The 12,766-nt window shown below is 39.8% G+C and overlaps 1 protein-coding gene across 3 annotated transcripts in view; it reads left to right on the plus strand.

The window, feature by feature from the left end:
• The window catches only part of TAB2 (TGF-beta activated kinase 1 (MAP3K7) binding protein 2), a 65,004-nt gene extending 60,178 nt beyond the window's left edge, over positions 1 to 4,826 (plus strand). For all 3 annotated transcript variants that reach the window (XM_074580378.1, XM_074580379.1, XM_074580381.1), the window contains exons 6-7: positions 588 to 668; positions 2,862 to 4,826. In XM_074580378.1, coding sequence (XP_074436479.1) covers positions 588 to 668; positions 2,862 to 3,007 — 227 coding nt within the window. In that variant the 3' untranslated portion in view covers positions 3,008 to 4,826. The remainder of the gene's footprint in view (positions 1 to 587; positions 669 to 2,861) is intronic.
• Positions 4,827 to 12,766: the final 7,940 nt, after the last annotated feature.

The raw sequence follows: 12,766 nt of genomic DNA on the forward strand, positions 1-12,766 counted from the left end.
GCTTTCCACTTTCAGCAGCGGCGAGCTGCTAGATCAGTTCAGTCATGAGCCACGGAAGTTCTCTTTCAGACAATGTACCTGCAGATAAGGAGAAAGTAAACAGGTGTACTGAATGTAATGCTGCACTAAAGACTTGACCTCAAATAGAATATTCAAATTGCATGTGGCTTTATATTTGTTTGTTACAGTAAATTGGAATTAGGAGTTCCTCTAAGTATTAAATCTAAGCATATATAAAATACTGGATAGTAGATAGCACATCTCTCTCAATGTAGTTGCAATTTAGAAGAAGTTTCAGGTAAAACTTACTAATAAAATAAGAGTGGCAGAAGAAAAAATATATTTAAGGACCTGCATCTGCTGGATTCTGTTTCTGACTTTATATTGCATGTTTTGGACGATAACTTTCTTCAAGTGTATCGTTGACATCACTAATATCTCACTTGGGTCTATATTGACACTTTGATATAAAAGGTGGTAAGTGAATAATAGTACTGTTTCAGAATTACTGTCAAAAAAACCCTGATATGCTTTCCTACACAAGTTTATTTTTAACACTGCTGCACTTTATTTCTTTTTATTTTTAGGACCACATTTTAATCCCAGCGCTATTCATAATTTTTACGATAATATTGGATTTCTTGGTCCAGTGCCACCAAAACCCAAAGGTACTGTACTGGTAAAATTTGGATTTAATGCTAATATCTGGTATGCATTTAATATCAAGTGCTATTCTATGAATCTAGTTTAAATGTTCATTATGGAACAGATTACTTCAAAAGCATACAAACCTTGCATTTTAGTTGTATTGGCAGTAAATATGCTTCTGTTTCTATTCATACATTCAGGAAAGAGAAGTACATTCAATAATGATGTTTAAAGTTGGATGATATGTTGGTAGGCGGTTTAAGTAAATGACAGCATCTGTCTCTCTCTAAAAACGAGTATGAGACACATTGCTTAGGGACGAGTAAAATTCACTTAGATGACTTCATTATTGTCCTTGGTGAAGAGCGGATTTATTTACATGTTACAGTAACTTCATTTGTTTACCCTGACTGGACTTCCTGGCTACTGTAGAATTTGTATTAACAATATACATAAAAGCCTCTTCTGACTGTTGTTAAGTATAGTTGTAGATAGTTGAAGAGGAGAAGAATGTTGTCCAATAGGGCAGTCAGTATTGCCGAATTTAGTAGTCGAACATTTTGCTTGTCATTAAGTTTTGTACATTACTTTTTTTTTTTTTTGCCCTAGTGGAATGTCAAAACAGAATAATTACCTCTGTGTGTTACATAAAGCAGAGAATGAAATTAACTTATTTGCAACAGCGTAGTACTGTGACCTATAGGCAGACCACCAAATGAAATAGATGATCCACTAATGTTTCTGTGCAGCTTCCTTGTCCAGGAAGGTCTCCACATAATATATGTGTGTGTGTGATTGGTCCTTGTAGTGTGCAGTAACTGTTATTACAGAATCTCATCTTACGGATTTCTGACATTCTATATTTCAAAATGGTCTAGATAAATTAGATTATTTTTTTTTGTCCTCCACACTGTTTGTGACTCTTCCAAACTAATACTGTTCTTCATGCTGTATAACCTTTTTTTTTTTTACCCTTCATTATCCAAGCTGTTCACGAGGTTAGTAAAGTTGAATCCATATGCAGTCCTATTAGGTACATTTTACAGCTGAACCGTGAAGAATTTATCAGGAGTTCTGTCAATTACATAGTTCCCTTTACAATAAATAAAAAGTAACCCATCCAAGAAGAAAATTAAAATTAATTTTCTGTGACTAGTTGTTAATATTTGCATCAACTCACAAATTTAAGCGTTCACCGATTCAATACAACGTATCTTGAAAATGCAAAGTTAACTCTGGTTTATAAACCTGTGAAGTACCTCTTATCCTTTCTTTTTCTTTCTTTTAAAAAAAAAGTGTCTCTACTGTATCTTAGTCCTTCATTAACTTTAATATTCATTTCAAGTTTCAGTATAACTGTGATGTAGGCGGTGACTTAAACCAGAATTACCACTGTTCACAAAAGAATGAAAAATAGTTCTTTTTGCAGTTGTGATCAGTAGCATTGTATTTCCTGAAGCTGTGGCTGTCATTTTGCAGCAGTTGCAATTGGCTAGTCACTAATGAGATGTTCTCCAGTTGAAATAATTGGCTGCAAGACTTTGCTGCAGTTGCCTAAACTGGACGCCCTTAACCTGACATGTCTCTCTTTTCTCTCTTTTCATCTTTTTCATCTCTTTTCTCTTTTCATCTTTTCTCTTTTAAAATAGCTGAAGGTTGTTGTCTAACACATCATGCAAAAAGATGCACTTGTATGCTTGGGAGGATTACTCTATAGCATGGGAGAGCTAGGCACTGATTTTTTTGGTGTCTGACGGCTATCTGGTTTGAGGAAGAACTGCTGATACTCATTCTAGGATCAACACCTTAAATATGTCAAAAGGTTGCAGAGCACTAATTTCTTGTCTTAATGAATTTTAGACTGCTCCGTAGACCTCAGACTTCTAAATCTTGTGCATGTTTCCTGTGCTGATTAATTTCTAAATTTTATCTCCTTTTCATGCAAGAGCTTTAAACTGAGACCGAAAGGGAAGAAAGCAGAGTGAAGGGATGGGAAACATGCTTTTTATAGTTTCACCTTGTGCCATTTGGCTGACTTACAATCAAGCTGTAGTCAAGGGGGTGGTAAAAAGCTGCCTCTGTCACTTGTAATAACTGTGCTGTTCTCAGAGGAACAAGATAGTTCTCAGATACTGAAAAAAAAAATCATCTCAAAATTCTTTCCATGCTGGTTTTGGTTACTAACTGCTTATCTTATCTCGTTCATGTCACAGATCAGAGGTCCATTGTGAAAACACCAAAGACTGTTCCAGACACAGATGAAGATGAGGGAGCTCAGTGGAGTTGTACTGCCTGTACTTTTTTAAATCATCCGGCCTTAAATCGCTGTGAACAGTGTGAAATGCCCAGACATTTCTGAGCCAACAGGCCTGTTACCTTTTGTAAAACCACAGCAAACGTACAAGGAACTATCCAGTCATAGGGGGGCAAAAAAAGCATTTATGCGTAAGATTTTGTAAAATTGAAGGTGTGATGAGATGGTATTCTGCTAATGTTAAATGTCAGCCCACAGAGCTAGTAATACCTCAGTGTTGTGTCACAGGCAGTTGAAATTGATCGGCTGGAAGGTCATCTGCTGAAAGACTCAGTTGCCAGCTGCCTAAACCATGTACAGTATTACCAGTATCCCAGTAACACACACCATGTTCAGTGCTTGGGTGTTGCCCGTCCTCTTCTCTGCCCCAGTGTCACTACTGAATTTTGACAGGGGAAAGGAATAGAGTGCTAGCGTTTTTGTTTTTGGAGCTTTCAGTGAAACACTACATGCACAGAGGAGATCTAAAAGGAACAAGGTTTAAATAGTTAAACTGTTTGCTGCCACATAGTGCCTTCGATAAAGGGAAGAACTTCACGAATCAGTGGTACTCTTTGCCTTGTCTTCCCTGAAAATATCTCTGTGAAGCCAGAAATCAGGACAATCACATCTAAAGATGAAAAGGAAAAACTGCATGCGTTGTCTGTACAATACACACAGTGAAATACCCCAAAGCTTTTCCTACTGTACATAGCTCTAGAGCCTGCTTTAAGTGATTTCTTTTCTTCACCTTTATTATTTTCTTGTACTTCTGTATGTATAGTTTAATAGTCTTTTTGTTAACTTTCCTTTTTTCCCTTTAAGTGATTAAGCACGATCATGTCCCTTTTTTTAAGCTTTTATCTGAGAGAAGCAATGCCTTAAAATAAGAGCATTAATAAGAAACTATGCACAAAATAGCGTTCCTCTGCTCGTTCTGTACATTGCTCTTGTAAATGCTGATGATCTGTGAAGACCTGCAGATGCAGCGTGGTAAAATTGCAGGAAAAGTTGGAAGAGTTATGCATATAGTTCACTCTGTACACTGAGTTTTACGGTGGGTGACACAAGGTAGCGTTTTGTCTGGCATGAGGAAACTTTATTCTAAGAAACTTTCAACCCACCAACAGATCAGCATCCGATTTAAGCTTGCTTCATCTGCTGGGTATCTTGCAGACTCCTGAAGAGAGATTCATTGGGGAAGTACATACAGTGCCAAAACCAACAGCAGCAGCATCGTACAGCTTTGTTCAAGGACTCTAAATGCTTTCCTGTTTTGGCAGCCAGTTTCTAAACCTGACTTTGTGGTGAAGTCTCATATTTATAGAAAACAAGGATAGCAATATTTAGGACAACTGAAATAAAGGCTGGAAAAGAGAAATCAAACAGACTTGAACACTGAAGCAACCTCAAGCATCTCTTTATTTTGATGATCTATTTTTTTAAGGAAAATATTCACATGATCGGGGATGTATGTAACCGAGATCAAGAAAATGGAATTCCAGTACAGTATGCATGAAAGACGGCACGCAAAGAATTATGTAGCAGCACTTAGTGTGAGGCTGGAGGGAGTGCTAACAATGTAGCAAGAGACAAAGTAGACTGTCACCCACTGTAAACATTTGCCAGTGGACACTTATTAGGAGTTTTACAAGTGATCTATGTGAATGCACAGAGGCCTTTGTTTTGAAGGCTTTGCATTTTTTTTATGTGGGAAGAAAATGCCAATCCCAGGTAATTAGGCAGTAGACCCAAAGCACTTGCATTCAATGCGTTTTGTTTATAATATGAGGCCTTGTTTTTCAGCTTCATCTGCAGTTCTATGTGAAGATTGACAAATCAGTTTTTACCTGTTTATTAATAAAACCTAATTTGGATATCTTGAGTTGATGGTTTTGTGATTTAGCTGGGTAAACTGCCTTTGTAACAGATAAGTTATTTATAAAAATTAAAAAAAAAATTATATTCTAATGTTTGGGTTTGTGATTTGTTTGCTTTTTCCATGCTGTGGAGCAACAGAATACTTGACGGAACAATAAGCATTAACAGTATTAAAAGTAGGCTGATTTCTTATGACCGACCAGGGATTTTATTTAAGTTTCTGTTGTGTTGAATCTTGTGTCTTTCCTCCCGTGCATTATTTTGGTAAATTCTAATTCAGTGGGTGTAAGGAATGTATTCCATGAAGTTGTAATGACAGGACTGTGTACTGACCAAAGAACCGTTCACTTATTCATAAAGTAATAAGCTAGATACAGGCTCTTCTTACTTCATGCTTTAAGAGTTTATAATTTTAAAAATATTCTTCTAATTCAAAATGGGCAGCCACTTTTTCCAAGGTAATAGATTATGTACTTTGTGTACTGTTAATACAAGCATAGTTTAAGGATTAATATGGTTAAACTGTATTTTGGTGCTCTGTGTATTGTAGTGCTATGAGGCATGGAGTGTTCCCGGACATGTCTTTCCCACTTGGACCCTGTCTAGACAGACGTTTGGTGTGTGGAGTTGGGCTTTCCCGGGACACAGTGTAAAAGCCCTTCAGGAGGCATCTATAAACATGTTAACTTCAGATCTAGCAAAAAACATGCCTTAGCACAGATTGATCAACTGGAGTGCCTTAATCTGCTGTCTGAAAAATTAAGAGTTTAGAGTGAGGAGGGTGGCTGTACTTAAAAAATCAAGTCATAAACTCCAGTCAGCTGTGGGGTGGAAAAAGCATGTTCGGGGAAACAGGTGAAATGGAATTCTGCTTATCCTATCAAATGCATAATTGATCTTTTCCCTGCATTTATTTGAGTGTTTATTTCCTGAAGGGGAAAAATAAAATGAATATTTACATCCTAGCTCCATCTGGCTGTGCAGAGCCATCAACACACTAGTATGAGAGTGTATCGATTATTATTTTCAATAACTGATCCTGGAACAGTGGGACGAGAGAAATGACATCTCCAGTGTTGTCTGTTCCACAGACTTTTACCTTCAGAGGATTTATATTCTTCCTGCATTTCAGGTCATGTATATCATTAGCTCTTCCTTCAAGTTGATACCGGTATCTTGGCATATCATTATTGTATGCTTTTAAAGGGTAGGTTTTTAAGGGTTTAAAATTTGAAGGATCATAGAATGTGTTGGCTTGGAAGGGACCTTTAAAGGTCATCTAGTCCAACCCCCCTGCAGTGAGCAGGGACATCTTCAACTAGATCAGGCTGCTCAGAGCCTCATCAAACCCAGCCTTGAATATCTCCAGGGATGGGGCCTCCACAACTTCTCTGGGCAACCTGTTCCAGTGTCACCACCCTCATTGTAAAGAACTTCTTCCTAATGCCTAATTTAAACCTACCCTGCTCTAGTTTAAACCATTGTCCCTCGTCCTATCGCTACCTGCCCTTGCAAACAGCCCCTCCCCATCTCTCCTGTAGGCCCCCTTCAGGTACTGGAAGGCCGCTATAAGATCTCCCCGGAGCCTTCTCTTCTCCAGGCTGAACAACCCCAACTCTCTCAGCCTGTCTTCATAGGAGAGGTGCTCCAGCCCCTCTCATCATCTTCGTGGCCCTCCTCTGGACCTGCTCGAACAGGTCCATGTCCTTGTGCTGAGGGCTCCGGAGCTGGACACAGTACTCCAGGTGGGGTCTCATGAGAGCAGAGTAGAGGGGGAGAATCATCTCTCTGGATCTGCTGGCCATGCTTCTTTTGATGCAGCCCAGGATGCGATTGGCTGCCTGGGCTACAAGTGCACACTGTTGGCTCGTGTCCAGCTTTTCATCCATGAGTACCCCCAAGTCCTTTTCCATGGGCTTGCTCTCTATCACATCATCCCCCAGCCTGTATTGATAAGGAGGGTTGTCCCGACCGAAGTGTAGGACCTTGTAGGCCTTGTTGAACTTCATAAGGTTTGCTCGGGCCCTCCTCTCTAACTCATCCAGGTCCCTCTGGATGACATCCTGTCCCTCTGGCACGTCGACTGCACCACTCGGCTTAGTGTCGTTGGCAAACTTGCTGAGGGTGCACTTGATCCCACTGTTTATGTCATTGATGAAGATGTTGAACAGCACCGGTCCTAGCATCTTCATCAATGGCATAGACAGTGATGAAAGGATGAAATAGAACTAATTTTCACTACTGAATTTTTTTTCCTTATAGGAGATAAGTATAAAAAAATGAAACATTTGCAGTAAGGTTAAACTTTGTGACCATCAGTATTTTATCTTGGATGCTGATTTATGACTTCACATTTTTGTATTGTCTTTGTCAGGGATCTCTATAATTGTAAAAAAAAAAAAAGTAATTCTCTCTTTAGCAGGGAGAACTACGCTCCTTGGCTTTTAGAGATGCTCACTTGGTCAAGCTTCAGAATTGGGATAACTTTAAAAATGCAGGCAGCAAAACTGAGACATAGCGCTGGTAACCAGGTGCTGTGTCACATCAGCTCTGCGGAACTGACTTCAGTTCACGTTGCTAGATAAATTAGAAAAACATTTCTCTTCTGCAGTCTCCGATCAGTCGAGCTATTCTGTTGCCCAGGATTATAGTTATGTGTGGCACCCCTGAAATTCAGATTAACTGTGAGATTTGATATGTTCAGTCTCAAGCTAATGATAGATTGATTTTAAAACCGCGTGGTCAGTATTTGTGCCTGTGTCTGTGTATTTGTTTTATTTCTGCGTGCTTAATCAACTTTATGATCTTGAAAGGTCTACCTTCAGCATATTTTGTAGATGCCCAGGGAGAATACATTTTTCATTTTAAGAAAAGTATCCTCATCAGTACTGCATCTCTTCAGTCAGATTCCTCTACCTTCAGCGTATACATTGGAGCCTGGACACAAATTAAAGGAAGACTTGTAAAGATGTTGAACAAGCGGCTTAAAAAAAAAAAAAAAAAGTGCTAAGTATTGAAATCTACTGAGTATTTACCCTGTTCAATACTACTACTTTGGTGGTCTAAAATTGGGAGTATTGCTATAAAACAGTGTCAGAAACTTTTCAGTGCAGTTAACTAACAGTTTCTGTAGTACAGCTTGTGAATCCATGGTGACTCTTTCTAAAGTTTAGTTCTAACTTTTAAATAGCAAATAAATGCTTTGACATACTTTATTTATTTTATTGATCTCTTATTTTTTTAAAAAAAAATCTTTATAATTTGAGCAGAAAATACAAATTAGTTTTAAATTTTTGATTCCTTTCTTTGGTACGGAGTTGAATGATCGCAGTGCATTTCTTTTTCACGCCTGACTGCTTGAATAGCTCTTCTGTTGCTAAGTTTGAGGAACAGTCTTTGATTTTATGTAGTCCAAAATGCCTTGTGAGGCTCATGTTTTGTGTAAAATACTTAAAAAAATTACTGGAGACTGAAAGAACAGGAAGTGTTAGCAGAAAATGTTTGAGGGCCTCGGGGTCCATGATGAGTTTAAGTGCTATAGGAACACTTGGGAATGATGGTAACCATTAAGAATGATGCGATCAGACTAAATTTTGACTTTTTTTTTCTTTTTGATACAATTTACAACGTTTTTTATTTGTTTTTCTTTGAGCAGTTCTGTATCGGTGATATGCTGGCTTCTACAGTAGAGCTTTTCAAATAGTGCTGCCTTCAGAGGCAGCAGTGCAGGTGGATATAATTATGTTTTAATCAAATATGCATATATTCTCAATATTTAACCAAAACGTAGCAATCTCCAGCCAGTGCTGGAGATACTGCTGGAGGCGTGAGGTTAGCTGACTACTTTTCCCAGTGTCCCATTCTCTTCATCATTTTAAGTTGCAAATAATCGACTGACTATTATTTGCAAGTTTATTTTAAATAGTAAAACACTATCACATTGCATGTGAATACAGAATTTGAAGGAGAAAAGTCACATATCAATTTGGGTACTACTCAAATCAGTAATTTGAGATGCTTGTGTAGACCTAATTCCATTTTTTTATGGATGTGCGTTGTGTTATGGCTTTAAATTGTGCAACTGTGTGCTATTTTTCCACACTGTTTATAGGAGCACAGTGCCAATACAATTTTAACGTAGTTGATTTGGTAACAAATGAACGGAAGAAATGTGTATTAAGCATTTTTAATGTGGTTTTGTCTTAGTAGATATCAGCAGACCACATCCAGCCTATGACTGATAAGCTTTACCAAAATTCAAGTTCCTATTGCAAGTGATTGAGCTCCAGGGCTAAGAACTGCCATGATGGTGACATGGGGGAAAGGGACTAAGGAATACTCTGTGCTTTGTTCTTTAGGTGCAGAAGCAACCGGTGTTGCTACCCTTGCACCCCACTGTATGGTGCGAACTAAAATGTGGCAAACGTAAGGCCTCCAAGCTGAAAAGGCTGTAAATTGGGAGCTTAAAATGCAGCATCCGTAGCATGCCTGGCCATGAAGACCCAGCATGTGCTTGCTCTGTGGTACCTTAGAAGTTTGTTGGTACAAGTAAATGCATTTATCGCATCATGTAGACAGTCGTTAGGGGGATTCCTTGTTTTTGTGGTCGTTGATTGAGTTGATTGATGTGTTGTGTTCCTGGGCACAATGACCAAATGTGTTTCTATCCCATGATTTCTTTGCAGACCTGTACGATATGGTGCTAAGTAAGGTCGGCGAAGAACAGCAAGGTTAGGGAACAGCAGCATCAGAGTGTTGAATTTACATGCGTTTTGACAGGAAAGGATGGCTGGCACGTCAAGCTTGCTTCAGAGGCAGCGGGAGGCACAGTCTGTGTAGGAGGTACCCAAAAACAAACACAAAAACACGACACAAAACTCATTTCCCGTTACACGAGAGAAATGCGGGTGTCACGGCTGTGTATCTGCTCACATGGCAGCTGTCTCTCCACCACGTGCCAGGGTCTTGCGCCTGGCAGGTTTAGTTCTGGTCCAAGGAAAGGCGTGCAAGGTCCCCTAAGAAAAGGACAGCAGGAGGCGAGTCCCTGGGGTGCCTCATCTGGCTGGTGGGCAGGGGCTGGCCCAATGCGGAGGGGAGGTGCCGGCAGGTAAAATGGGTTATTCTGCCTCTACCGTTTCGGAGGTTGGGCACCTATTCCTTAAAATAGATACTTTAGAACCTCAAAAGGAAGGCCAATGCATCAGTAATTCTGGATTAGCTTTTTACCATCATGCTTCAATAACAAACTCTTAAGAGTGGTGTTTTCTAATTAAGGTGGTAAATCTAGAAGTGAGTTCAAAACAGGTTGGTGAATATTCTGATGTGATGGGAAATGTTTCAGATGAGAGGATCAATGTTTGTTTGGAACGAAAGCTTGATTATGAAAATTATCAGCCCAAAAACTTCAAATAAAGAATTAGTTTTATAGTGGCTTTATATTTGTGTTGATCTAAGATTATAAGCAAAGCAATGTTTGTATGTATGGAATGTCTCTTATCAGCTTCTATTATAAAAAAACCAAACCTTCATTTACAAGCACTACTCATAGCAGCAACTCTGTACTTCATAGTTAGGTGTGAACTGGGGAGTCTGTTTGGGTTTTATTTATTATTTTTAATATTTGGCATTTCATGTATTATATTCTGGGTGGTACGTAATGGGATGGATGGATTTATTTTTTATAAAATCCTTTCTCAGTTGGTTTTGTTGCTTGTTTTTGTTTTGTGTAAGTCAAATTTCCAGAATGATTTGCTTAGTGTCTTACAGCATTGTACTGGAGGCTTACTGTGGCCCAGTCTGGGGAGCTGCTGTTTGGAAGAAAGATGCAGAAGGTACATTGTGTTGCGCCCCTTCCCAGTCCCCTGGTAACTTGGGGGCTGGAGCTGACGGGGATCCTGTGGACAGCAGTGAAAGAGTGTGAAGTGCCACGCAAAAGTCATTTGGCCAAAACTAAGTTCGTCTAAGGGGGCCTGTCAGAGAGAGAGGACAGGGAAGGCAAGTCGGGAAAGTTGTGAGAACCACCTTCTTGTGCGGCACTTGAAGCAGCAGCAGGTGCAGAGCTTCTTTCTGCTGGTGCATTTGTGACACCACTTTATGGTTTGTACGCTTCCTCTCATGTATAACCTGTAAAGACATCCTAAAGATAATAGATGTTTTCTCACAGTCTTTATGTTGCGATAGCGTTTTTTGCTGCTAATGGGAGCAGAATGGGGCAGGGAAATAGTTAAAGCACCACAGAAGGTACTAAATCGAAATTTTAAAGATACCAGAGGTGCCAGTACCAGCACAGCGGTGGTTTCTCTCAGCGGCATTACTGTGTCGCTGGCTCACTTTCTGAAAGATACTCTGCTCTGGTGACGTGGCAGCTCTGCTCCGAGCACTGTGCACAATGTGGACCCACGATTTTGCTATTCCCATGCCTTCATTCATCTCTGTCCCTGCTCTGTCTTTTCAGCTTTCCTTTTTACCCTCTCTAATTAGAGACTTGAGAACCACGTAAGCCAAATTTCTTACATTTTGTTGGAGCTATCCAGGAGCTACAGTGAAAATTTGGATTAAAACTGGGATGCGTCTTCTGTTTTCTTTCACGAGCCTTTTCTTTCCCTCTGTGTTTTGGGGCCAGAAATCAAATTTGAATATAACCTTAGGAAAGAAAATACTGTCTTTGACAGAGACACCTGACACAACTATGAAGAGATTGTCATGAGACACCTTTTCTCTCTGCAAAAAATCACTTTGGTAGCCAAAGTCTACACATTAAAATTGCTGTCATAGAGAGAATGTTGGATGCTGTCATCGGGCATCCAGCTTGAAGTCTGACTGTGGCTTGATGCCGTGTCACAGACTCGTTTGGTAGTTTGGAGAAAGTTGCCTGGGTCCTTGTCTAACCGATCCACGGCAGCAGTGTGACCTTCCTCACTTTTGCAGTGTTTCTCGTGCAGTTTCCCTGCGATTGTGGAAGTGTTTGGACACGTGTCTCTCTCTTCATGTCTTCTATCCGTGTTCCTGGATGTTAAGGTTTTCAAGAAGTGGGACTGCTGTGTACTAGAGGTTCATACTATGCCCGTGCAAATAACCTGCTGCTGTACTTAAGTGTAAAAAAAAAAAAAAAAAAAAAAAAAAAAAGTGAAAAGGCAGCATAAGTCTTGGCTTTAGAATCCCAATCCTTGGCACAGCTGCCCTGTACATAAGTACATGTTAGTGTTTTTGAGCTGAAGGACATGACAAAAGGTTTCCCTCTTTAATTATCATTAGTAATGGTTTGTTTTTTTCTGCTGAGCTTGAAACTTTTAAATTGCTTAGGCTTTTTGAACCCCTAAGGAAACCAAGTGCTGTGCTGCCTGGCCAGTGTTCTGCCCCTACAAGCTTCATTTCTGGCCCTGGGGCTCTGGATGACGTGAAACGGAACAGCCAGCTAGCAAGGGCTGAGACTAAATTCCCTTTTGTTAATGGACCCTACAGCTGTCCCAGTGGATCTCACCGGGGAGAACTTTTCTGCCAGCCTCACAGCTCTGGCCATCAAGCTCCATCCTCCAAACTTATCAGTAGTTTTGCTCTGAAAAACAGACTTTACCATTTTTCAAGGCAACTGTGATGCGTTCCAGGTCTCAGGGCTTCCTAAAGCAACAGTAGATTTGGGTGATAGAGAGAAATACTTTACTATTCACAGGATTTACAATTGCACCCCAAACAGCTGCCAGGCGTAGCTGTGCCATGTCACGCTGTGCTTGGAAACGTCCTTCCCACTTCAAGAGCCCGGATGTGTTCAAAGTGGATATAAGATAAGCACCATGCAAAGGTATGTCTTACGTAGTTTTGTTGAAAAGCATATCGTCCACTCCCTCATCTATTGCTACGTGTTGGTTTTCATTTTCTTTCACTTATTTGATACTCTCCTATCTCTTCTTCCTATTTTCCTGGACAAATATCTATATCCTGATGTCA

The sequence above is a fragment of the Larus michahellis genome, chromosome 3 (assembly GCF_964199755.1).
Source record: "Larus michahellis chromosome 3, bLarMic1.1, whole genome shotgun sequence".
In the NCBI taxonomy this organism is placed as follows: domain Eukaryota; kingdom Metazoa; phylum Chordata; class Aves; order Charadriiformes; family Laridae; genus Larus; species Larus michahellis.